This window comes from Mercurialis annua, linkage group LG3 (genome assembly GCF_937616625.2).
Source record: "Mercurialis annua linkage group LG3, ddMerAnnu1.2, whole genome shotgun sequence".
NCBI lineage: Eukaryota > Viridiplantae > Streptophyta > Magnoliopsida > Malpighiales > Euphorbiaceae > Mercurialis > Mercurialis annua.
Window position 1 is genome coordinate 70,106,342 of NC_065572.1, and position 27,892 is coordinate 70,134,233.

Here is a 27,892-nt window from a genome sequence, read left to right on the forward strand (position 1 = left end):
AGATAGTGGATGAGATGTGTGCGGTCCATGATTAATTAGTCAATTATTAGGGATTTGATTAGTGGTGCATTTAATAGAATTATATTTCTCCCAGGAAATAGAAAATAAGAATCTCAATATGATTTTACTTGTAAAAAAATTACTAATATAACTGGTATAATTAATTATTTTAAATATACTATTAGAATAAATTTAATTTAAAAATTCGAAATTAATTAAGAGACCAGAATGAACTTTTTTTTATCATATCATAATTTATTAATATATAGAATTTTTTTTTTAAAAAAAAATGAACAGAGGCAGTCCAATTTTCAAATGTTCTACATTTAATGTTACCACTTCAAATGGCACAACAATATGTATGAATTGAGAGTTTTTAAAATTTATAAATTTTATTAATTTACAAGTTTTAAATTTATAAAGTACAACATTAACAAAACTTACTGTTTGGAACATATACTTTACAAGAATACTAATAAAATAATTAAATTTTAAAATAATCTATCATTTAGCGAAAAAAATATATAGAAAGATCAGAATCTTCGCAATTTATAAATGCTTATGATATTTTCTATTATCAAAAGATAAAATCAGATAAAAAAAATTTGGATTGCTCAAAATTGATGAATTTGGTTCATCTAGAATCCAGAAACCGTGCATTAGTTTTTGTGGGACAGGTTTCCATTTAAAGTTGTAGTTGACATTTTCTCCTGATAAAGATAATAACCATTTTTCTCCATCTTTGCTCAGATTGCAGTCTAATAATTAATTGCATTTTGGTCTCAAGATATAATTGCATACATGACTTCCTTCAAAGAATACATATAAAGAAATTCATTAACTATGCTCAATTGTCCCCTTCAGGCATTTGCGTCTTTGTTTTAAGCTGGTAGGCACCTCCTCCTGAAATTCACTACCAAAATCATGGACTCCATTCACATGTTTATGAACATTGTACTTCCTCCTGTAAACATCCTCGTATTGCTTTGTTTCTTACCACTTTATCTTGTCTTCAAGATTCTTTATTACATTAAAAGACTCTTATTCATCGAAAACGTTGCCGGAAAATCCGTACTTATCACCGGAGCAGCCTCAGGAATCGGCGAGGTAAGATCTATAGCTCTACTACATGATTAATATATATGTATAAACAAAATAATATTTTTCTTATCGGACTGCCTTGTATATAAAGCAACTGGCTTATGAGTATGCAAGACGAGGAGCTTGTTTGGTTCTGGTTGACATAAAAGAAGATTGTCTTAAACCAGTTGCTGACATGGCTAGACAACTCGGCTCTCCGGATGTTGTACCAATCGGTGCAGATGTTTCGAATATTGAAGATTCTCAGAGATTTGTGGAAGCTGCAGTGAACCATTTTGGTACATGTATGTGTCTTTAAATCCAATTGTTTCTTTAATTTTACAATCAGTTCATGACATTGTGAACTGTTTGTTCGAAATTGTGTATATGTTGGAAAAGTGGATCATCTGGTAAACAATGCTGGAATTGGAACACCAAGCACCAATAATGCCGATGACATCTTCCAATCCCGTCACAGACTAATGGTATTTAAATTAATTATGTTTTTTGTTTTGGATAAATTACACTAGCCGTATATGAACCCTTACTAATCTTCTATTTTAGTAGGGAAAAGGGTCACTTATGTCCCTAATATTTGTCTATAGGATCATGTGAGCCCCTAATATTCGAAAAGGTTCAAACATGCCCTTAATGTCTTAAAAAGTGTACAACCACGCTCTAACTTTGACTCATAAATGAGACGTTAGGGGGCTGGTTGTCGAAATCGGAGGGTCTGTTTGTTCATTTTGTAAGACGTTAGGGGCATATTTGAACCTTTCCAGACATTGAGCTTACTTGATCCTCGAGGAAAATCTTAAGGGCATAGATGACCCTTTTCCCATTTTAGTATATGGATTTTTATATTTTTTTAAATTAGTGCTACAACTTTTTAGAAGTGTATCAAATTAGTATTTTAGCCATATTCCTATAACTAATCTACTAAGAAAGCCAAAAACAATTCAATAATTTGATATTTTAATTTTATATATATTTGTTTATCATTGCGCACGTAATTGTTTTTTTTACTAGTATAACATTAATTTAAGTAATTATTTGATATATTTTTAAATAATTGAAACACCAATATAAAAGAAAATAGGAAAATTTTAGTCACCGTTGAAATAAGTTTCCTTTTTATACTATTGGAGTCATATTATTGTTAATCAAGCTTTTACTGTAAGATATATATTTGGCTCACTTAAACTCCAACTCAAGGCTTTACAGTCTATGCAGTATAGATTATACTATTTTTTAAATGAATATTTTATAAATTTAGAATTTTGGATTTTTGTAAGTGTTTTTAAAAAAATTAAACAAAATGTCTAAATGTAAGATTCGATAAATTTCCGTGCAATATAGCTTACCGAGTGCAAATGACATGATTGATAAATGTGCAGAATGTGAACTTTTGGGGTACAGTTTATAGCACTCATTTTGCCATCCCACATCTGATAAAGAGTAAGGGCAAGATCATGGTCACTGCTTCAACTTTAGGATGGTACCCTACTCCGAGAACGACTTACTATGGCGTAAGACATTAATTAATATATAATATCCTTATGTTGATTAATTAATTTCCAATAATTTGGTTGATTTATAATACTGGTATTCTGATTTCTCCTCGTAGGCTAGCAAAGCAGCTGTGATAAATTACTACGAGTCATTGAGAAGTGAATTTGGCAGGGACATTAGCATAACAATTGTAACTCCGGGACTTATAAAGTCGGACATGTCCGATAGCCTTGAGAAAGAAAAAAAGGTACGGTCATAATATAGTCTTGTTTATTTTCTTAAAGATTAATTCCATAAAAAAATCACGACCTTTACGCGAAGTTTCATTTTAATCACGACTTTCAAAAATTGTCATATAAAACCACGACTTTTCTATTTTTTTTTCAAATCTATCACCAAATTATTTTCCGAGGTATTTTTTCTGGCTTGGCCACCGGAATCCGACGGATTTGAAAAAAATGAAAGATTAAAATACACCGGAAAATATGGACGTGATAAATTTGAGAAAAAAAATGAAAAGTCATGGTTTTATAAGGCAATTTCTGAAAGTCGTGATTAAAATGCAATTTTGTGTAAAGGTCGTGATTTTTCAATGGAACCAACCCTTTTCTTAATCATCCAAAAATATCACATTTTCCAACTTTTTGAGATAATATATCACATGTTTAAAATTGTCAATTTTACTCCTATTTCCTATTTTTAGTTTTAATTATATATATTTTTTTAAAATTAGATTTTTTCTGTTCGAAAAAATTTCAAATTTGTCATTCATATTTGACATGTGGACTAAATAATCTCTTAGTGTTCTAAAAAGGTATGAAAAAACCATACGAATTTAGAATCTACATTTCATATTTCAAATTTCAAATTTCTTTTTTTGAATAAAACAAATTAAATTTAAAATGTAATATTTAAGTAAGAATTATAAATTTAATTCTAATTTTAATTTTTTTTAAAATAGAGTTTAAATAAACAAAGAGAATTTGTATTTTCATGTTTAAAAAATTGAAGGACATATTTGCACTCATTTTTTTATTAGGACATATTTGCACTCATCTGAAAAAATAGGTACAATTGAAAATAGAAATCGGAAATTGGAGTAAAATTAACAATTTTAAAAGTTTTTAGATGTAATTTAAAAGAGTCGAAAAATTGGATATTTTTGAATGATATCCTTCTTATTTATATGCATTAAAAAAGTTTAAGAATATGAAATGGAAAGTAATGTCATTTGATAAATTTGAAAAAGGTGAATTTGGTTATTCCGGTGGAGTCGAAAGAAAGATGCGCAAAGGCGATGGTGAATAGTGTTTGCCGTGGAGATAAGTATTTGGTTGAGCCATCATGGTTAAGAGTTCTATTTCCCTGGAAGGCTTTTTACCCTGAAGTAACAGAATTTGTTAATCACTGCATTGTATCAACAAGACATGGCGCGACTTCAAAGAGGAGCTAAGTGAAGGATTTTTTTGTTCATTGTAGGTTCGTGTTTATCTTAACGTTTTCTTTGTCTATTTTTGCATGTTACGAGTAATGAATATTATATCATTAGGACAACAATGTTGAACAATTTGAATCATTTAGCAAACAATAACATATATCTTATAGAACCGTTATCGATGGCTTGTGGAATGTTTTAAGTCATGCTGATTAGATCATAGACACTTGTTGCTCGCCACACATTGCCATAATGCTCGTGAAGTCTGAGAATCCAAGCTCTATAATCGGCAGCAGAGAGAGGCCAATTTTTGAAGGTTTCGCCAGTCCAAATGGGGGCATGATGAATTTCTGCGAAATGAGGGGGAGCGTGATTTGAAAAAGGGACAGTTAGTCGCACAATTCACAATAGGTAGCGATCATCTTCAAACTCAGTTATTACCTTAAATGTTGCTGACGTTTCTGCAGATCGGCATGCTTTAATCTAGTCACTAATAACTTCGATGGCGGTTTCTACTTGAGACATGTTGTAGACCTAAGGAACAAAAAAAGTTAAAATCGCCCGGTACCAAAGATGAAGATAAGGTGATTCGAATATGAGTAACGTACCTGTAGAAAATCGACATTAAGAGAGGTTTAAGGAGAGAATTTTGGAAATAAAAACATAAAAATAAGTATTTAGACTTGGAAAGTGACAGTTGGGATGAAATTCAAGAGTCGGTTAATTGATCACATTTTATTCATGAAATGGGTTGGAATAAAACATGTCGAGAAGGCCAAAGAATAAAAGAGAAAGGTCCAATTTGATTCCAAGCTGAAAATAACAAGCTCAAAACTTACTCTTTAGACTTATTAAGGGCATTGTTTGCACCAGCCTAGAACAAGGCTGGTGGACTTACGCATGAAGAAACATAGAAGATAGAAAGAGTTTAATAGACTCGATTGGAAATTTCAGCCCAAAAAGAAGCCATGTTTATCTGTAGTTTTTATTTATTTATTTTTAAATAATAGATTGAATATCATCAGTATTAGTACGTTTTTTAAAGTTTGATTTCTATAAATAGCTAGACTTATTGTTTTATTTTGAATCAACACATTATTAATCAAAATAAAGCTCATGTTTTTTATCCTAAATCTTCGGCGAATAATCACCCATGGCCCCTGATTTTAAGGGTACGGGCGTTAAACCCCCTGATGTTTAAAAACGGGCGCTAAACCCCTGATCTTTGTGGTTGCGCTCATAAAACCGCCTAAGCTCCAAATATGACAAAAATACCTCTGTCGCCGTTTTTTTCAGTCAATTGTCAGTCTTAAAAAAAATCTGCACAGACATATCATCTGACACGTCATAAATATATCTTAAAAATTTCAAACACCCAAAATACCCTTACTTTAATTTAGAAAAAAGACAAAAAAAAAAACAAATCAATCCAATCTAATCTAACTATTTGATTAACCACAATAACCAACCCGACCAGCACCCCCGCCCAACCACCGCTGCCGGCAAATTTTTTCATTCATCTTCTCCGAGTGGAAGATGAGCGGAAAAATTTTCCGGTCATCCCTAATCAAGGATCTGTTCTCGAATGACCGGAAAAATTTTCCGGTCATCTTTCACTTGGAGAAGATGACTGGAAAATTTTCCGGCGTTGAGGTGGCGGAGGTGGTTGGGTTGGGGTGGTTTGGGTTAGAATGGGTGGTTGGATTTTGGGTCGAGTTTTTTTTAATCAGATATTATATTTAGGGGTGTTTTGGGTATTTTTATTTTTTTGTCTTTTGATGACGTGTCAACTGACACATGATGTAAGTCAATTTTTATTTTTATTTTTGTTTTAAAGACAGCCGCCAAATAAAAGACAGCGCAAAAGGTATTTTTGTCTAAAAGGGCTATGGTGAGCGCCGCCACAAATATCAGGATGTTTAGCGCCCGTATCCCTAAAGTTGAGGGGCCATGGGTGATTATTAGCCTAAATCTTCGAATTAAATCTTAATTTAAGAGTATAATTAACATTAATCTCGTCTGAATTTTAGAATTTTCAGATTAATACTCATAATTATTAGATTAGTGGGTACGTAATTCGAATTCTTGTCACGTCGTCTTGAGTTGCATGCACCGGTTTTAAAACATCGGTATCATGAATAATTATACAATGCAACGGATGCACCACGTCATTCATGCAACAAACCAATGAGGTGTTGCTATGTGTAAATGTTTAATGATAAAAAAAATAAGTAATAAATAAAGAATTCTTATCGTAAATAATTATTAGTTTGTTATAAAAATGACGTGGCACATTTGTTGTGTGAGTATTAGAAGCTACCCATTTATAAATTAAAGATAAGCGTGAACTTATTTCCACGTGAACACATATTAAAAAAATCAATCTTAACAAATTATTGACAATCATTAATGATCGGAGTAATATCATATTAGAAGAACTCAAAGTATGCAAAATTTGAAGGCTAATAGTGATTATTAATACATGTTTACTCAAATCTTAAAATCGTTTGTGAGTAACCAATTGAAAAAAAAAACACATAATGACATCAACAATTTATGGTTCCACCAGTGAATGACACGATTAATTATGAATATAATAAATCAAATTCACAATTCTTCCACCTTACTCCAATCTTCCTCTTCTAATACGCCAGCAGCAGAAAACCCAGACATGAATTTAAAATCAGACAAAGCATTTAGTTTTGTCTTTAGACTTAGAAGACGGGTTCATATGGCACTCATTGCACCTTGGCTTAGCACACTTTCCGGTGAACTTGGAATGGTTAGTGGGTCTTGGCCGGACCTTGATGAATATTCCGGCTGTCGGTGCTGACTCGAGGCGGTTGATGAATGTTGCATGAGGGTGTTAGATTTTTAGGAGGACTGAATTGAAAGAAACTTTTATTGTTTGTACTAAATTGTAATTAGTACATACACTAAATACACTCTTGCACAATAAACCACTCACGTACACACACTCCACTAATTGACTTCTTTCACTCTTATTCTCACATACATACATACAAATGATATGCCATCCCCTATGCCATCCCCTATTTATAGCTACTTAGGTCGGTGGTTTATTTTTCTAGATTTTTCCTAATCTAGCCTTCTAATTTCTAGACATTTCTTTATATTTTTATGGTGATTTCTAGATATGCAAAGTACTAGAATAGTGGAGAAGAGCATGTCGGTGACTTTTAACACTCCCCCTCAACGACTGCTCTTTTGAAACGCTTTTCTGCTTATCACGCCAAGTCGTTTTTTGAAGTCTTCAAACTTTGCACAGTTAAGTCCTTTGGTGAATATATCGGCAACTTGATCCTCGGTCTTTACGTATTCTAACTTTAACTCTTCGCGCAAGACCTTTTTCCGAACATAGTGGTAATGGACCTCCACGTGTTTAGTTCTTGCGTGGAACACTGGATTTTCAGTTAAACAAATAGCCGACTGATTATCGCAATATAATCGTACCGAATAATCAGTTGGTTGATGAAGATCCTTCATAAGTTGCAATAGCCATGCACATTCTTGAGTTGCCATTGCCGCTGCTCTATACTCTGCTTCCGTACTTGATAATGAAACTGTAGGTTGTCTCTTGCTGCACCAAGAGATGGGTCCTGTTCCCATGTTAAACACATAACCTGTAGTGGAGCGCCTCGTATCGTGATCACCAGCGTAATCAGCATCACAATAGCCGTTAATCTCAATCTTTCCTTCTTGTTTGTATAGTATACCATGATTCATCGTACCTTGAAGGTATCGTAAAATTCGTCGAACAGCTTCCAAATGAGGCTTCTTAGGATTTTGCATAAATCGACTCACCATGCCTACTGCATATGATATATCAGGCCTCGTGAGAGTGAGATAGATTAAGCTCCCAACTAATTGTCTGTGCATGGTAGCGTCGTCCAAGTTCTTCCCTTTAAAAGAGCATAACTTTGAATGCACCTCAACTGGTGTTGTAATAGGCTTGCACTCGAGCATTCCATACTTATCTAGTAGATCCTTTGTGTACTTATGTTGACATAGGAACAGTCCATTCTCCGTACGTTCGACTTCAAGACCAAGAAAATGGTTTAACTCTCCCAAGGCTTTCATTTGGAAACGTACCGATAAGTTGGCTTTCACCTGATCTATTGCAGCAACATCATCTCCCGTGATGATGAGATCATCTACATAGACCAATACTATTGCCATCTTTTCATCTTGAACTCTCACGAACAAGCTAGAATCTGCTGGTGCCATCATATAACCATTTTGGATCAGGAACTCTGCTATTTTTCCATACCAAGCTCTGGGCACTTGCTTTAATCCATAAAGTGCCTTCTTTAGTTTGCACACATAATTTTGATGGGTCTTGCTTTCAAATCCTTGAGGCTGCTCCATATATATCTCCCGATCGAGCTCTCCATGTAAGAAGGCGTTCTTTACATCCATTTGCCAGAGCTTCCAATCCTTGCAAGCAGCTAAGGCTAGCAACACACGAACTGTTGTAATCTTTGCTACTGGACTGAATGTCTCGTCATAGTCAAAACCATACTTTTGTGAGAATCCTCGAGCAACTAACCGAGCTTTGTGCCTCTCAACTGATCCATCGGGACGCCTTTTTACTTTGTAAATCCATTTGCACGAAATCGGCCTCACATCTTTGGGTTTTGGCACCAAATCCCAAGTCTCGTTTTTATTTAAGGCTTCTATTTCTTCTTTCATAGCTTGTCTCCATTCTTCACTAGAATTGCTTCATCAAATGTTGTAGGCTCCTTTGTATTCTCATTTCTTTTAAATTGGTGCTCATCTTTCACTGGATTTTCTTCTTGAATCTCTTCACTATAATTGATTAGATGATCACTCATTGTTGTAAATGCCTCTTCTTCCAGAGACTCGTTCTCCTTTCGGTCTGTGGATAATTCCTCGATGACACATGATGCTTGAAAATCCCATTCTTCTTCAGTTTCCACCTGTGGGTGTGTGGATGCCACGTTTCCTTCGATTTTCCTATACCAACAATCGCGAGCATAATGACCCCGTTTGCCACAAACGAAGCATTGATTATTTTTACGTCGACTTGTATCCTCTCGTCGATCATTGTTGGTTTCTCGTTGAGCTCCCCCTTGTTGCCAGCTCCTTCTTTCTTGTTGTCTACGCCAATTTTCTTGCATTGGCGTTCTTCCTCCGTTGTTGGATCTCACCCTTTGTGGATCCTTACCATTTTTACTACTGAAGAGGGCTCTCTCCTCTTCTTTGATTGAGGTTTTAGACATTTGTTTGTCTAACTCCTCTTGATTTGCCAACACATTTTCTAACTCATTCAAAGTTGGTTCCTTTGACCATCCACGGGTTGCCGTCACAAGAGCATTAAACTCTGAACGTAGCCCGTGAGTGATTATTCTCCGCATTCGTGTTTCCGTAATTTTATTTTCTGGATCCAACTTTGAAATTTCTTGGCATAAAGTTTTAACTTTAGAGAAGTATTGACTCACTGTTAAATCTTTTTGTGACATCGATAACAACTCGTTCTCGAGTTGTTGGAGCTTGGCGTCATTTTTCCGAGTGTATACTCCAGCAAGAGTGTCCCACGCCTCTTTGGGCGTTTTCGCGTCCTTGACGTGTTGCAGCAGATCGTCCTCCACCGATATCGATAAAGCATATAGAGCTTTACCGGCCCTGACCTTCCACCTTTTAAGGTCATCTTGGCTTGTCGGGGGTGTCGTTTCACTCCCTCCGACGATCTCCCAGAGATCTTGACCGAGCAAATAAAATTGCATACGAGTACTCCAAGTGCTATAATTACTAGCATTAAGTTTTTCAAGGGTACTCACCGAAGTTGAAATATCCGCCATTGTTTTGATTATTTTCTCCAATTAACCAAATCGCTTGATCCCTGATCCATACTCTGCACGGTCCCTGACTGCGTGCTAGCGGCGTCTCAACGTAACACGATCCCGAATCGCTTGCTCGACCTTTTCTCAAACGGGTCCCTAATCGTCCCGCTCTGATACCACTTGTTAGATTTTTAGGAGGACTGAATTGAAAGAAACTTTTATTGTTTGTACTAAATTGTAATTAGTACATACACTAAATACACTCTTGCACAATAAACCACTCACGTACACACACTCCACTAATTGACTTCTTTCACTCTTATTCTCACATACATACATACAAATGATATGCCATCCCCTATTTATAGCTACTTAGGTCGGTGGTTTATTTTTCTAGATTTTTCCTAATCTAGCCTTCTAATTTCTAGACATTTCTTTATATTTTTATGGTGATTTCTAGATATGCAAAGTACTAGAATAGTGGAGAAGAGCATGTCGGTGACTTTTAACAGAGGGCTTGGATTAAATGGAGATGGCAAGATTCTGCACGTTCTGACCATCCCGTGTTGGCGCCCTTCTCTCTTCATTGTAGATCAGTTTTTTGGTAGCTGAAAAAGATGAAGCAAAAATGTGAGTCGTTGGGTTTCTGTTTATAGAGTTGGATTTGGACCGGTTGAGCCTTGGCAAGCAAGCAAATTGGAGTTCAGCTGGTCATAGTACGTGGACACCAAGAAAAACGTAGCTCTTGACTTGGAGCTAAGAATAAATATAAAAAACTTCTTTTAATAAGATATTTTGTACTAGTAGTATTACTTTACACGAGGCACGTTATGTAACATGGTAAATTAGTAATTATCAAATAAACTAAAATAATTTTAATTTATAATAGTAATTTATTAAAAAGGGATTTTATAATTATAAAATATAAGGGTACCTATATAATGTGTTAAGGATTTATGGGGTCTAAAGTAATTTAGATATACCTATTACTTTCAGTTAATTATAATATTATATTCCATTTATAAATTTCTACATAGTTGAAATTTTAACTATTCATCATAATTGAATAAAATTAAACTCTAATCAAACTTTTAAAAATAAGATTAAATTGAAAACTAATTATTATCTCTCATTTTACATAGGCAAAAGGCTCATTTTATTCCTTAAGGTTAGAGCGAAAGAATTAATAAGATCATAAGGTCGAAGGTTGCTCACTTTACCCCCTGACGTTGTCCAAATTGGCTCATATCACACTAAAATTTTAACACCGTCTGTTTTTTTATGTTAAATGATGACGTGACATGTATAGAAAAAATTCAAAAACATTCTTAATATTTAAAATACATACTAATTTTATATTTATATCTTTTTTTAATCATTATCATCCTCTTTTTCATTAAATATATATAATTAAATAATATTTAAAAATAAAATATTTATTAAACAATGGAAACTCAACTAAACACGTCGAAACCTAATTAAACAAATCAATCGCCGGAAAATTCATCCAAAAATTAAATAAATAATAATTTATTTTTTACGGATATAAATTTATTTTAATCGGAGACACGACCACCAATCGATCGCCAAAAAAAATCTCTAAAAATTAAAATAAAAAATCGATTTTTCAAATTCCGGAGATCCACTATAGTGAGTCTGCTTTTTTTTAGCAGACCCACCACCGGTGATGGGTCTTGCTCTTAAAAGAGAGCAGACTCACGGTGTGGTGGGTTTGCTCTTAAAAGAGAGCAAGACTCACCAAGAGAGCAGACCCACCACCGTGGTTCTGCTCTTTTTTAAGAGCAGACCCAGTCTAAAAAAAGAGCTCCGGTGGGCCGATATGTGTTGTGTTTTCGGAATTAAAAAAAATATAAAATATTATTTTTTTTGTTGATTTATTTTTTTTATTTTTTCATTTGATTTTTGATTGGAATATTTTTTGTCAAAAGATATAAAGGTGGTATCCGGTGGGTGGGTGAATTAGATTTTTTAAAGCGTTTAATTATGTTTAGAGGTGTTCAATTGAGTTTCGATTGTTTTAATAAATGTTTTAATGTTAAATACTATTTAATTATATATATTTAAATGAAAAAGAGGGTGAAAGTAGTTAAAATAAATCATAAATATAAAATTGATAAATATTTTAAACATTAAAGATGTTTTTGAAATTTTTCCCTAACATCCATGTCATCGGTAGACGAAAGAAACTAATGGTGGTGCGATCTGAGCCAATTTGGACAATGTTAGGGGGCAAAATGAGCAACCTTCGACCTTAGGGTCTTATTAATTCTTTCGCTCCAACTTTAAGGGTTAAAGTGAGCCTTTTACCTTTTACATACAACCTATCTGTAAGAATGGTGAACAGTGATCTATTAAACAAAGTTTAAAGGTCAGTGGTTCTCGAAATCTTTTGCCTTTTTTTATTGTCTTTTACATTTTTATAATAATTATGGAGTTATAGTGATTTAATTTTATCTTATTCAGTATAATCTAGAAATTTATTGGACTTTTGTATTTTATAATGCTAATTTAGAAACCACCACCAGCAACTAACACGGCACGCCCGTCATGTTCTTTGTCGCTTTTACAGTAGCCGGCATCATTTCTGAAAACATTGTGAACATTGTTGTGCCATCACCAACGCAATCCTTGCAATTATCTATGTTGATAGTGTCGTCCGTAGCAGTTCAGTTTTTAATGCATTCTGCATAAGATTAGATAATAAAAATTCATTTTGTGCATTGAACTTCGAACGAGAAATCAAATAAGGCTAACCATTATGGTTTTTAACAAAAATATTTTTATAATTGACATTTAATTTGGACAAAAACACTTTCAAAATATGTTTAACTCGTTTTGCCACTCATCTAACGTGTAAAATGAGCTTGTGGATGTTTTGTCCAAAATCATGAACTTGTCCGTAATTGCTATTTTGTGCAAGTTGAGGGGGTAAAACAAAATCTTTATTGCAAAATTAGATCCCAGCTGCGTAAGCTATCTGTTTATTCCTTTAGTCGCAATTACAATTGCAAATTGCACATGCGAGCTGGTGAGTTGGGCAGCTCAACTCCCAAATACTTTTATCTTTTTAATTAGGATTTTTTTAATACCTTATTTTTAAAAAAAATTATAATAGTATTTTTTATATAATTTATTAATAAATTAGTAACTAATTGCTAGATTAGAGAAATTTTTTTTTTTTTGCAAAAGTTATAAAAAATGAGATATAGAAGGTAATTTTCCTTTTTATTATTATTTATTTCTTTTCTTATTTATTTTAAGGTTATTTATTATTCTATGTAATAAAATAACGGATACTTAGAAAAACATTGTTTAAATAATTAATTTAGACTAGGAATATATTCGGATTCAATTCTTTGATAATTATTTTACTAAAATTAATTAATTATAAAAAATTAAAATATAATTAAAATATAATAGTGGATACAATATAATTTATTCACGATGATAATTTTATTAAAACTAACCTCGTTAAATATTAAATTTATTAATTTAATTAAATGTAACTGTACTAACATGGTATAAAAATAATATAGAGTTGAGATTCGAATTGTTCATGATATATTTTTTTTATAGTCCCTTTTAAAAAAAGATTTTTTTTAATTTTTTAATATATATATATATATATATATATATATATATATATATATATATATATATATATATATATATATATATATATATATATATATATATATATATATATATATATATATATATATATATATATATATATATGTGTGTGTGTGTGTATGTGTGTGTGTGTGTGTGTGTGTGTGTGTGTGTGTGTGTGTATTGTAATTTATAACTTTTAATAGTAAAATTGCATTTCGATCGCATGATCGCCATTAATTTATTTGGTTAATTAGTTTTATTTTTTATATTAGCTAATTTAACACTTAATTAAATTAATCCGTCTAAAATCATTAATTCTAATTAAAATATAATTAGAGATTTATAGGTTACTTTATGATAAATCACCAAAATGGATCCGAACTTTATCAACCTGCACATAACAAGCAGACAGAGGTCAGAAGGAACTCCGGTGGGGGTCACCGGACGTTCGCTCCGACACTCAAGTAAGGTTTTGAGGTAGAGAAAGAAGAAGAAGAGAAAAGAGTATTCAGAGTTGAGAGGAAAAAGAAGTTACCTAGGGTTTGCCCTTAAATCCTATATTTATAGTTAGGGTTTAAGGACAAACCTGCCTTGCTGGCAGGTTGTGACTCGTGTGGTCCCGGAATACGGTTATGCCTATGTGGAGGGCGTTTCCATACGGGGCGCAGGTTGTTAGGTGTGTCAGGTGGAGGAACATTCCTCACGCACCTGTCAAAGGATCTTCTGTGGTCCCAATATCTGGTACACGTGAGTGTGTTCGTGGGCCAGACCTCGGAGATCGGTTAAGATCTGGAGCCCGGATTGTTTAGTTACCTACTTATATGTTTCTGGTCCCTGGGTATATCTCGAAGCTCGGATTGTCTACGTCGAGCTTTACATGTCTCTCGTCTCGGAGCTCGGACAGGTACGCATCTCGAATGATGCTCGCGTGTTCATCGATCCGGTGACCCCCCTGGTCGCGTGGTTTCTTGTTTTTGAGATGGTCGGCAGCCGACAACAGGTCGGTGAAATGCTTGACTTAGCGATGTTCGTCTTGGCGAGGTTGCTTCGCCCCTATTAGATGTGCTACGTTATCACTTAAGATGATAAATTATAAAATCAATTCTCACATAGACATTTAAGTATAAAGTAATAAAATCGACTTTTGAGTTTAGACAATAGCCTAGGGCGATATGAAATCATTAAGTTTATACACAGTTTATGGAAAGGCCAGTATTTGAACGTCAATCTATGGTTGATACGATTACTAGCAACCCATGATGTAATCTAGCAACTGTCCGAATTAGAAAAGATATCTCAGTCTCACTGGCGGCGACGTCATACTCTCGCGTTAATTTTCGTGAATTTTAACTAATGACAGTGCCGTAGTCGCTAACAATTTCAGTATGAGTCTCATCCCACCGGCCGCTACTCACACTTTGTTATATTCAGGGGTTGTTTGGTTCAACTTTTCGGTGGAGCTTTTAGCTTTTACTTTTCAAAAAGCTCTAATAAAGCGTTTGGTGAGATTCTTTTAAGAGCTTTTTGAAGCTTTTTGAACCTCCAACAACTGTTGTTTGAAAAACTCTAAAATTGAATTTTTTTGCCAACAGTGGATAGCTGTTTAAATATTTTTATTTACTTAATACCTTTATTAGAATATATTATTTTTTAATATATAAAATTATTTAAATTATTTTTAAATACTCTAATCGTCTATAAATTTTATAAAATTATTTTATTTATATTAAAACAATTATAATTTAATATTTTAAAAAAATATAAATTTATCAAAATAATATCTAAATAAATTTAAACTAAATATTGCTTTTTGTAAAAAAATAATTATTAATATTTTTATTAAATATTTTGTAATATAATTTATTTATAGTTTAATAAATAAAAATAAAAATTATACCATTTACGGTCATTTTATATATAAACAGCAACAACTAATCAAATCTCACCAAACATATGATATATCAACTATCAGCTATCAGCCAACAGCTGAACCAAACAGATTTTCAATGATGGTTTTACTATTGTACTCACTCATGGTTATATTGATGGGAACATGGCTCTGAATTATTTTTAATAAAGAAAATTTATTTTTAACATTGTTTCAATCAAAATTATTCAAAAACTAAAAATTCAGTTTATCATTTAAAATAATTATTTAATGGAGCTAACATACCGTCGAATTACATATTTAAAGAGATTTGTTAGCGCCATATTAAAAATATTAATATATTTTTTTTATTTAACTAAGGTTCTTGTGTTTATTTTTAATTGTATTATTTATATAGGTTGGGATCAAGATCTATATTTATTAATGAAATATTTATTATGATTAAAAATAAGAATATTTATTTTTTAAATTACTTACTCGCCCTTACTAATCATACCCGTGAAGAGCTTAACTAATTCTATTAAAATGTTTTTTAAAAAATATATATTCAATATAAATTATTTTTGGATGTAACTGATCCATATCATTTTAATATATTATATTTTTTTGTCATGTTTAAAAAGAAATATATGTATATTGCACGTAAATTAAGAGGACAATAATTACTACATATTCCACTACTCTATTAAAAAGGTACTAATGTAGACATTTTAAATTAAACATATAAGTATGTAACAGTAAGATATTTAATTCTTAGACGGAAAGGAAAAAATATATAATTAATAAAATTATACATACTCACGTTTGTAATTTAGCATTATTTTTGTATGCGTAAGTTTAACTACTCACGCTTATGCCTGCATGCAGACAAAAAGTTGTGGTCAATCGTTGTCCTCCCTAATCTTTTTGTGATATATTCATACGTTTTATTTTGTTCTTCAATTATATGCAAATTCAATTAGGAAGGGCAATGGGACGGGTGCGTTCGGAAATGGGGCGGGTGGGAATGGGGAAGCTATCCCTATTCTCATCCCTATTTTTATGGAAAATCTCCATTTCTATTTCCAGGGCCGGCCTCAGATAAAATGAGGCCCTAGGCGATATTTTTAGCATTTTCTAAAAATATATCCGCTTTATTTTTTTCATAAAATATTCACTCTTATTTCTTAAAAAATATGTTTTCAATTATAATATTAGATTTTTATTAGATCGTTACTAGAATTTTTGTAAATTTTTAATACATTTTTTATAAAATGTTTCTTTTTATAAAATTAAAAGAACATTTTTTTTCTAAAAATATATATTTTATTAAATAAATGAATAAAAAGAGATTAGTCATATACTATTAAAATATATAAGTTATCAATAACTAGCATTCAACACACTAATTCTAAATAATGGATACCGAATCCTACAATAATTACAATAGAGCCGAGTCACAGGAGATCCATTCTCAGGTGATACCGGACTCTCGATGAAGACCAGAATATATGAGGCAGGCCGCCGAATCTCTTGAGATCCGCCGATACATCAATGAAGACCGAATCCCTTAGGATCCGCACAAAGCGCGTTAATCCGGGATTCGGATAGATCGCCATGATCTACTATAATATCTCGAAGTATCTTTCCATTTGGACACAGTCTCCAACATGGAAAGATAAGCTCTATCTTAGGAAGACGAGACTATTTAGGAAGACGTTCCTAAATAGGACTTATGTCTAAATAAGGTAGATCACACTAAATCAGGTGAATCCCTACAAAGTAGCTCGATCCCTACAAAGTAGGATTCACTTACCTACTATGACTCTACAAGGTATACATTCATCTACTATAAAAGCAGCATGAGGTATGTCTAGAATCACAATTACATTCATATAATCAAAACGTTGCTCAAAGCTCTAAACTGACTTTAGCATCGAAGAGTTAATCGGACCACCACCGTCTGATTAGCTTCTACCCTGTTTTGCAGGTTTCATTCACCAGTTCAGAAGGCAGACTCCATCACTAAAAATATAACTAATTAATTTTTTTAAAATAAAAATTAACACTTATCTATACTATATATAAAAGCACGGATTTGGAGGGGGGGACAGACAAATTTACTGAATAATCATTTTCAGTTTATTACTAAATAATGGTTTTATAGTCATTAACTAATTACTTATTTAATTAATCACTATTGTAATTAAAATCCTAATTAGAATAGGTAGCTAAATTATCTTCAATTTAGTTTTAATATGTAAAAAATAACTAAATTGTCTTCAAATTAGTAGGAATACCTATTTTTTAATTTGATTGAACTACAAAATTAAAATACTGTATTTGGTCAATATTTTTAAATTTCTATCTTATTAATTTTAAAGATATTATTAATATAATTGAGTTAATTATTTAATTATGGTTATTATAAAACCAAAAGAAGAATAAATTCAGTATGAAAAAAAATTTAATAACCGAACATATTATATTTATTTTTACAAAAATTCTTAACTAATTTAATATTAATTATAAATAAAAAATTGATATAATTATAATAAATTTACTAATATGTATATTGACGAATGGGGGGGAAGCAAATTTACTGAATAATCCTTTTCAGTTTATTACTAAATAAAGGTTTTATTGTCATTAACTAATTACTTATTTAATTAATCACTATTATAATTAAAATCCTAATTAGAATAGGTAGCTAAATTATCTCCAATTTAGTTTTTAATGTGTAAAAAATAACTAAATTGTCTTCAAATTAGTAGGAATTTCTATCTTTTAGTTTGATTGAACTACAAATTAAAATACTGTATTTGGTCAATATTTTTAAATCTCTATCTTATTAATTTTAAAGATATTATTAATAAAATTAAGTTAATTATTTAATTATGGTTATTATAAAACCAAAAGAAGAATAAATTTAGTATAGAAATTTTTTTAATAACCGAACATATTATATTTATTTTTATAAAAATTCTTAACTAATTTAATATTAATTATAAATAAAAAATTGATATAATTATAATAAATTTACTAATATGTACATTGACGAGTTACGTTATGAGTCACGTGCATAGCACGTAATGCGAAACTAGTTTCTAAAATGTCCAATGATAACTTATATCTTAAATAGTTGGCTTAATTACACCAAAAATCACCAACTTTCGCGTGTTTTTGGTATTTAACATAATCTTTTTTTTTCTTGGCATAAAAAATCATCAACTTTTATTTTTTGGCATATTCGTCCACATACCGTTTCCTTTGAAAAATTAAGCGTAGAACGGCGCCGTTTTACATTCAAAACGGCGCCGTTTCACATCCTGTGGACAAATATGCCAAAAAATGAAAATTGGTGATTTTTTATGCCAAAAAAAAAAGATTATGTTAAATACCAAAAATACGCGAAAGTTGGTGATTTTTTATGCAATTAAGCCTAAATAGTTTACTATTCTTATTTTTTAAAAGATCGTATATAAAAATGGACCCAAATTATTAAGTTATTAAATTTATTTTTGAAATAAAATCTCCAACTGTTATGACTAAAAATCCAATATATATATAATAATATTATATGTAATATATAAATTTTAAGGGACCCCGTCTAAATTGGGGTCCTTTAAGAGTTGAGGTCCAAGGCATAGGCCTTAGTGACCTATGTCTAAGGCTGGGCCTGTCTGTCCCCATTTAATTGATGAGATTAATTCATTTTCATCTTCAACTCCGTGAACTTCTTATCTCCGTAGATTTTTCATTTCCATGGAAATTCCACATTCCCGTAAAATTTAAATATAAATATTTAAATAATTTTATTATTTTTATGAAATATTTAGAAAAATATGAACTATTTAAGATCAATAATATTTTATATGAAGATCAATTTTTTTGCAAAAAATAAAAATTAAAATAAATTATTAAAAATTATGATTAATATATTAAAAAAATATGAATTATATATAAATAGACCGGGTCCCGGTGGAGACGGGGATGAGGATCCACATGGGGTGGAGACTACACTCCCCGTCCCGTCCCCATTCATGTGGATGGGGAATGATCTTTTCTCATCCCTGTGCCCATAGGATAATTGGCGGGCATTCCCCGTCCCATTAGGGGTGGATTCCCATGGAGATCGGAAAATCTCTGCCCCATTGCCATCCCTAAAGGCAATTATTAAATTCCGGAAATTTATTTTTTCATTATATAATAAGACACTGGTGTACATTTTGGTCAATAAAACCTTGATTAATTGAGCAAGTTCATAGAATAGATTTGCTAAGAAAGAGTAGAAAAGAAACACAAATCTTTGTTTTAGACAGAGAAATGGATGATACTATGGGTTCGATTTTGAAGTGGCTGAAATCTCCATTTTCTATATTAGCAATACCTATACTCATTCTCTTCTTACCTCTAAATCTTCTTTTCAAACTACTTAGTCATACTAGAGGAACTCTTTTCCCCGAAAATGTTGCTGGAAAAGTTGTACTAATCACCGGAGCTTCTTCAGGAATCGGAGAGGTATCATTATATTCATAAAATAATTTTTTTCATACAACCAATTTTGAACAATTGTAATGAATTTTGTTGGTGTAAATCAAGCACCTGGCTTATGAGTATGCGAAGAGAGGGGCGCGTTTAGGTCTTGCTGCAAGAAGAGTGGACCGTCTTCAAGAAGTTGCGACGAGAGCTCAGAAACTTGGATCTCCTGATGTTATTGTCGTATGTATCGACGTTTCGAAGGTTGAAGACTGCAAGAGATTTATCGATGAGGCTGTGAACCATTTTGGCCAAGGTAAGATCATCATAAATGGATGTTACTTTAGATCATTGAATTCTGATTTCAAATTTGTGCGGAACACAAAGTCACTTGGTCACATCTTAACAAAATTTGTTGGTATTTTCTATAAGATTCATGCTCCACGAAACTTTGGAATTGCCTGAGGAATCGAGTTGAGTTGGTCAAAATACAGAGTTAGTTGGAATACAATCAAGTTAGAAATCGGTGATTAAATCTTAAAACTCGACTTGAACAAGTTCTACACAACTCTACTCGCTTAGTATAAACTTGTTCTAATTATCTAAAAATACCATACTCTTTTTATTATTGGGATTTATATTTCAAACTTTCAAAATCATCAATTGTAATTCTTTTTCTAATTTGAAGTTTAAATTGTATATTTGTATCTATTTTTTCAAATTGACGTGTTCTTGTTATGAAAAGTTTCAAATTTTTTTATATATAAACCGTACTCTAAATAAGCGTTTAATATTTTAAAAAGCACTAAAATTTGAGACTATATGTTAAATATAAATGGTATATATGAATCTTTTTCAGGTAAAAAAAAATCCAATTCTAAAAAAAAAACCGGTACAATTATATCTGAAAATTAAAAATAGGTAAAACTGGCAATTATAAAAGCCTGAGATACAAACGAAAAAAATTATAAATGTGGGTAATTTTTGGATGATTAAGCATAAAAATATTTTACCGAAGTTTAAAGCTAAAGTCTTGCGAAATGGCAAGTTCTCTGTCTTGTGCATAGCGACAAGGTTCTACTTTCTGCGCCGTCACTGTCATTGACTTAGGGTTTCTTTTCCTACTATCTCAGAGATCTGCTCCCCACTATCTTGGCTATTTATACACCCAATCATTTTATCCCCTTCATACAAAACCTTCCTTTTCATAATAATCTTTTCTCGTTCTGACTATGGAGACTCCAAACGACGTTGGCAACATGAAGGATGATCTGGCTATCCTAGAAGAAGAAGAGGAGCTGGGTTTAGATTTCTCAACTGAGGAGCAAGGGGATGAGAGAGACGAGAAGTTTCGCTGGTGTTTGATTGGCCGTTTCTTGACAGACAAATCTGTGAACTGCCTCGCAGTTAAGAGGGTTCTTCCCCCTATTTGGAAGCCGGTGATGGGTGTCTGTATCACTGAAGTTGCTCCAAATTTGTTCATGTTTCAATTCTTTCACGAACGTGACATGAGAAGAGTTATTGATGACGGCCCCTGGACGTTCGAATTTCATCTGTTCTTATGCAAGCAGTTAGTTGTTGGAGAATTGCCCGGGGAAGTGAAACTATGGGAGGCCGACTTATGGGTCCATATCTTGGATATTCCACTAGGTTTCTTGACAACAAAACTTGGTGAGGATGTTGGAAATTTTATAGGTTCTTTTATCTGTCACGATAACAGAATCACAAGCATGGGTAATGGTAGTTCGATGCGTATAAGAGTCCGTTTAGATGTCCGCAAACCGGTGAAAAGGAAGATGAAAATGACGAGGAGCCTCAATGCTTGGAATTGGATTAATTTTCAATATGAGCGTTTACCTATGTTCTGTTTTTACTGCGGAATTTTAGGGCATTCAGAAAAATTTTGTGCTAAATATTTCTTAAACCCTATTCCCAAGGAACTGCTACCGTATGGTCCTGCCTTGAGGTATAACCTGAAGAAATCTGTTGCCCCTCCTAATGACAGATGGCTACGCTCATCCAGCCCCTCTAGGGTTTCGAAGCTTGGTGATGATGCTGATGTGGATTGCCTAAGATGGAGCATAATCTGCATATTACCAAATCTACTACTCTTTTTGAATTTCAAAATAAGAAAGGGAGGGATAAGGAAGGAATTGAGGGAAGGCAAGGATATCCAGCTGCTGATTTCAGGAAATCTCCGGGATTCTTGGCAATAACAGATTCTAGTTATTCCCCTAATGAAGCTGTGGATGAAGTGACAGTGGACCCAAAACGTAAAAGATCCAGCGTGGTGTGCCACAAGCATAATTCTGATACTGGGCCAAGTTTTCATTCAGAAGACATGATAATTGACCCATTTTGTAACAGTCCGGCGGGCCTTGAAAGTCAGGGCCGCCCTCAAATATGAGTTGTATTGCTTGGAATTGCCGTGGTCTGGCCAACCAACGCGCAATCAGATTCCTTAGAAATTTGGTCAAGAATAAAAATCCTTCTTTTTTGTTTTTGTGTGAAACTTTTATTTCTTTAGCTCGTATGTTTGCTATCAAAACTGCTCTTGGTTATGATGGCCTTTGTTGTGTGGATAATGTGGGGCATAAGGGTGGTTTGGCTTTAATGTGGAAGAACTCGTTTGATGTTGATATTATTCAATCTTGTTCTAACTATATTGATGCCACTGTTAAAGATGGTGAGGGTAAAATGTGGCGCATTACTGGTTTTTATGGCATTGCGGATAGAGGTCGGAGGCGGGAATCCTGGGATTTGCTTACTAATTTAAGCCAGGCGAGCAACTTACCTTGGTGTGTCCTTGGCGACTTTAATGACATTCTTCTCCAAGAGGAAAAGAGAGGTGGTCCAGCTCAACCGTCATGGCTCCTTGATGGGTTTCGCAACGCTGTTGTAGACAGTGGTTTAATTGATATTGGCGCTATGGGTTATAAGTATACTTGGAGTCGTGGGCGTGACTCGCTTAGCAAAGTTGAAGAGCGTTTAGACAGAGCTCTATGTAATAGTGATTGGATGGATATTTTCCCAAACACTACTATTCTTAATCTTGAGACTTCTACGTCTGATCATCTCCCAATTTTTCTGAATACTGTGTCTTCCATTCCTAATGAGCGCAGGAAAAATTTTCGATTCAATAATGTTTGGGTGATTAAGAAGGGTTGTAATTCGGTTGTTGAGAATTGCTGGCAGGAAAATCATGAGGCTGATTTAACTAGCAAGCTTAGCGCGACTAAAGAAGCTTTGCAAACCTAGGACAACAGATCCAGTCCCAAGTACAAGAAGAGACTCGATAACATGAGGAAGCAGTTGGCTTCTCTTCAGTCCCGCAGAGACACAACAGGTATGAACAACTATAACTCTCTTGCCAAGAAGTTCCAGGACTTGCTTCTCGAAGAAGAAGTCTATTGGAAACAACGAGCAAAATGCCACTGGCTTGCCGAAGGCGATGCCAACACTCGCTTCTTCCACAACACTGTTTCTGCTCGTCAAAAAACAAATAGAGTTCTGCGTCTGCGTGACGAATTTGGTATTTGGCAGAATTCAAAGGAGGACATCAACAATATTACTAAAAGGTATTTCTTGGACCTTTTCTCAGATTCTAGCAATTACCCTACTGATTTCTTGGAGGTCGATCCCTGTTTGGAAGAGATTCACAATGATTTGCTTAACAGCCCGGTCTCGTCTATAGAAGTAAAAAACGCCGCTTTTAGTATGCACAACGACAAGTCTCCGGGTCCCGATGGGTTTAATCCTTCTTTTTACAAGAATTTCTGGAATGTGGTGGGAGTGGACGTGGTTAAAGCCTGCCGAGCTTTTTTTGCAAGTGGTCAGCTTAGTGACGGGTTGAACAACACAGCTATAATCCTTATTCCGAAGAAGAAAGTCCCTGAGTTTATTACTGATCTGAGACCAATCTCACTTTGCAACGTAATTTACAAAATTATTTCGAAAGTCATGGCCAACCGAATGAAGAAGCTTATGCCGCTTATTATCTCGGAGAACCAAAGTGCTTTTGTCGAGCATAGACTTATCACAGACAACTTTCTTATTGCTTTCGAAATTGGTCACTATCTGAAGCAAAAGCGGCGAGGGAAAAATGGTACGGCTGCCTTGAAGATCGACATGAGTAAAGCGTTTGACAGAGTTAGATGGAACTTTATCGAAACCATGATGTTAAGGCTTGGGTTCAATAGCCGATGGGTTAGTTTGATTATGCATTGCATTTCTTCGGTGCAATATACTAGCATTGGGGATTGCTGCAATATGGATCCCATCGTTCCTAGCCGTGGCCTCAGACAAGGCGATCCACTATCGCCATACTTGTTTATCATATGCGCAGAAGGTCTCAGTTTGATGCTTTCTCAAATGGAGAGAGCGGGTCGTATTCATGGAGTAGAGGTGTGCCGTGGTGCTCCCCCTATTAGTCACTTATTTTTTGCAGACGATTGTTTCCTCTTTTTCAGAATTTCAGAGGAGGACGCAGTCAAGGAAGTCTTGGATCGCTATGAGCTGTTTTCTGGGCAAAAGATTAATTTCCAGAAGTCGAACATTTTATTTAGTAGCAATGTGACGGCCACCACTCAAGCATCGGTTTGCTCTACTCTGAATGTTTCTACTGCGGCTGATCTTGGCAATTATTTAGGGCCGCCCTCTCTGGTTGGCCGCAAAAAATGTCAAATCTTTGGTTTTATTAAGGAGCGGGTTTGGAATAAGATAAAAAATTGGAACTCTAAATTCCTATCGAGAGGCGGTAAAGAGGTGCTCATCAAGACTGTCGCTCAATCCATGCCTAATTACATCATGAACGTCTTTCTTATCCCGTTAAGACTTTGTGATGAGCTTGAACGGATGATGAATTCCTTCTGGTGGGGACGTGATCAAGTCACTAAAAGGGTATTAACTGGGCAAGGTGGGACAAGTTATGTATTCCGAAACATTTTGGCGGCATGGGTTTCAAGAAGGTTCGAGAGTTCAACATCTCCATGTTAGCTAAACAAGCATGGCGTATGGTTAGCATGGAGAATAATCTTATGTCGAAGGTCTTTAAAGCGAAATACTTCCCGAATTGCTCTTTTTTGGACGCAAAACTTGGCTCTAACCCGAGCTATGTTTGGCGAAGTATCTTCGAAGCTCAAGAAGGATTAAGAATTGGCATTAGGAGGCGTATTGGTAATGGGAAAAGCACCCCCATCTGGAATATACCATGGCTTATTGACAAAGAGCTTGGTTATCTCCATTCTCCGATGCAGCCCAATTTGGCAAAAGCCAGTGTTGCTCAGCTTATGGTCGTAGATGGCACATCGTGGGATGAGGGATTGCTCCGGGATATTTTTGATCAACGGGATGTGGATCGTATTATGAGCGTTCCTATTAGCAATAGGGATGTCGAAGATCGCTGGTGGTGGAACTTAGAAGCCAAAGGCAATTTCACCGTGAAAAGCTTCTACCGTGCTATCCAAGGTGATATTTCTGACATCGCTCCTGGGTTATGGGATAGAATCTGGAAATTACGTGTTCCTCTGCATATTAGGAACTTCATATGGCGTGCTTGTTCAGGATACCTCCCCACCGCTGATGCGCTCGCTAGCAGAAGAGTTTTTATAAACTCGATGTGTAACGTCTGCAATTCGTCTCATGAGTCTCTCCCTCACTTATTCAGCAACTGCCATTTTGCAGCTGATTGTTGGGGGTTTGCTGGTTTGTCTCAGCTTTCTGGGCAGTCGTGTGAGTTCCGAGATTGGTGTTCAGATTGGTTGGAGTTTCTTAAAGCTGATGAGAGGGATTTGGCAGCCTATACCTGCTGGAATATCTGGTTAAACAGGAACAACATCATCTGGAATAAAGTTGCTGGTTCAGCCAGCTCCCTCGCTGCAGCTTCGGCGTTCCAGTTGTCCTCTTGGCAAGCAGCTAGATCTCCGGTGGTCCAGCTTCGTTATGCTCCTGTGGGTAGGGAAGACGGTCATGTTAATTGGAGTGTTCCTGCTCAAGGATGGTTAAAGGTGAATGTCGATGCAGCTATCTTCACCGGCAGGCAGAAAACCGGTGTGGGGATTGTAGTTAGGGACTCTCAAGGGATGTTAGTCCAAGCTCGGCAAATCACTTGGCCAGGTTCTTTTACTGCTCGCATAGCAGAATTAATGGGTATTAGAGAAGCTTTGAGTTGGTTGAAAGGCCGAGATAATTTGATTATCGAATCTGACGCTCTTGATGTTGTTTTAGAGATTCGGAATCCAGCTTTGGTCGAGCCCGATTTGCTCATAGAAGATTGTACGGAATTAGCTAAGCAGTTTCATAATATTGTTTTTATTTTTGTGAGGCGATCTGCGAATCAGGCTGCGCACGCTTTAGCGCAAAATGCCCGTTCCATTTCAGGTCATCAGGAGTGGTTTTGTCACTTTCGTGAGTTTCTCGCATCTGTAACTGCTTCCGATTTGATTTATTGAAATCATTTTCCATTCAAAAAAAAAGCATAAAAATATTAAATATTATAAAAAAATTAATTAATTAGAATTCAATTATATTCGTGAGTCTGTTGGTCCGGATCAACATTCAAACTCGATTCGATAGTTTTGAGTAGCTCGAATTCAAACTCAATTCGATCAACATGGTGTTGATTTTAAATAATTTTTGAGCCAGTTCCGAAAATATCGCGTCTATTTCAAGTATTTCTAATTCATCGCAATTTGCACTCTGAATTTTTTTTTTCAACAGTGGATCATTTGGTTAATAATGCTGGGATTTCTCGAAGTTCAATGGTGGGAGATATTAACTACGTCTCTAATTCTAATTCTATTATGGTACTATAAATATAAATACTACTGATATAAAAAATGTACAATTCAATCCCCAATTGGAGAAAATTGCTAGCAAGACCTGATGTTTAGATTTCTTTTTGCAGGACACAAATTTCTTTGGCTCAGTACATTGCACCCACTATGCTATACCATATCTCAAGAAAAGCAAAGGAAAAATACTGGGCATTGCATCAATTTTTGCTTACCAGCCAATTCCACAACTTAGCTCCTACAATGTATAAATCTTACCTCCATGCTTTTTCTTTCCAACAATGTCCATTTTACCCTATGAATTTGGCACAAAAGTATCCAATAATTTTTGGGCACATCAGTATAAATACTCCAATCATTTATTAGCACTTCATCTGAACGGATAAAACGAATCAAACTATTAAGTTCACAGTTTTTTTTTCAAATCTGTAAAACTTGGCCGTATGATCTTTTGTGCCAAATTCAGGAGACAAAATAAACCTTCGTTGCTTTTATTTCAGCTCCATATTTTGTCTGTTAAATTTATGAGTTCATCTGCAAATGGTTTTCAGGCAAGCAAGGCGGCGCTGGTAAGTTTTTACGAGACTTTAAGGGTTGAGTGCGGTTCGGATATTGGAATAACAATAGCGATTCCTGGGCTGACTCACTCGGAAATTGTAGCACCTCAAGTTATAGCAGAGGTAATTAAAAAATAATAGTCGAAACTATTGATTAGAGACTATGTTCTTTAATTAATTTGATTTGGCTTGTGGTATGTATTTATCAGTTTGGAGCAGAATCTTTTCCAATTGAGTCAACGGAAGTATGTGCTAAGAAAGTTGTGGAGGGTGTTTGTCGAGGTGACTTATACTTGACAGTGCCGTTAGACAACAAATTGTATTTCTGGATTAAAACACTTTACCCAGAATTGTTAGAGCGGTTGTTACGGTGGAGATTTAAATATACTCAAGGCTTTAACAAGGATGCATAGAAGCTGCATTCAGGATCTTCAAATGGTCAACTCACATTTTACACCACAAATGCAAAAACACTAATAAAATGGTTGTATACTTTAAAATATTTAATTTTTTTTCATAATAGTGCAAATACTTTATTGCATTGAATATTTATTCTTCATCTTAATAGTGAGAGTGCAGTGCAGGATAAGTAACCAGTCAAGACACCAATTATCTAGTTGCTATTTTTCATATTTAATATGTTTATCTTCGTTAATTATCAGCAGTTTTCTCGCCTCTCATTCTTTTTTATAGTATCTTTCAAAAAAAAT

General features: G+C 34.1%; 2 protein-coding genes across 3 annotated transcripts; both read left to right on the top strand.

Moving 5' to 3' along the window:
* The first annotated feature begins 769 nt into the window (after positions 1-769).
* Positions 770-4,216, top strand: LOC126674365 (11-beta-hydroxysteroid dehydrogenase-like 4A). The gene is made up of 6 exons (XM_050368810.2): positions 770-1,107; positions 1,193-1,385; positions 1,480-1,565; positions 2,478-2,609; positions 2,708-2,839; positions 3,842-4,216. The coding sequence occupies exons 1-6, from the start codon at positions 925-927 to the stop codon at positions 4,043-4,045; spliced, it is 930 nt and encodes a 309-aa protein (XP_050224767.1). The 5' UTR covers positions 770-924; the 3' UTR covers positions 4,046-4,216.
* Positions 4,217-19,440: 15,224 nt separating this feature from the next.
* Positions 19,441-27,870, top strand: LOC126674056 (11-beta-hydroxysteroid dehydrogenase-like 4A). Of its 2 annotated transcripts, none has more exons than XM_050368428.2 (6): positions 19,441-19,876; positions 19,958-20,150; positions 26,552-26,595; positions 26,739-26,870; positions 27,177-27,305; positions 27,392-27,870. In XM_050368428.2, exons 1-6 carry the CDS (start codon positions 19,682-19,684, stop codon positions 27,593-27,595), a joined length of 897 nt encoding a protein of 298 aa, XP_050224385.1. In that variant the 5' UTR covers positions 19,441-19,681; the 3' UTR covers positions 27,596-27,870. The 2 variants fall into 2 exon arrangements, with proteins under 2 accessions (XP_050224385.1, XP_050224384.1); XM_050368427.2 differs by having other exon boundaries at positions 19,443-19,876; positions 26,552-26,637.
* The last annotated feature ends 22 nt before the right edge of the window (positions 27,871-27,892 follow it).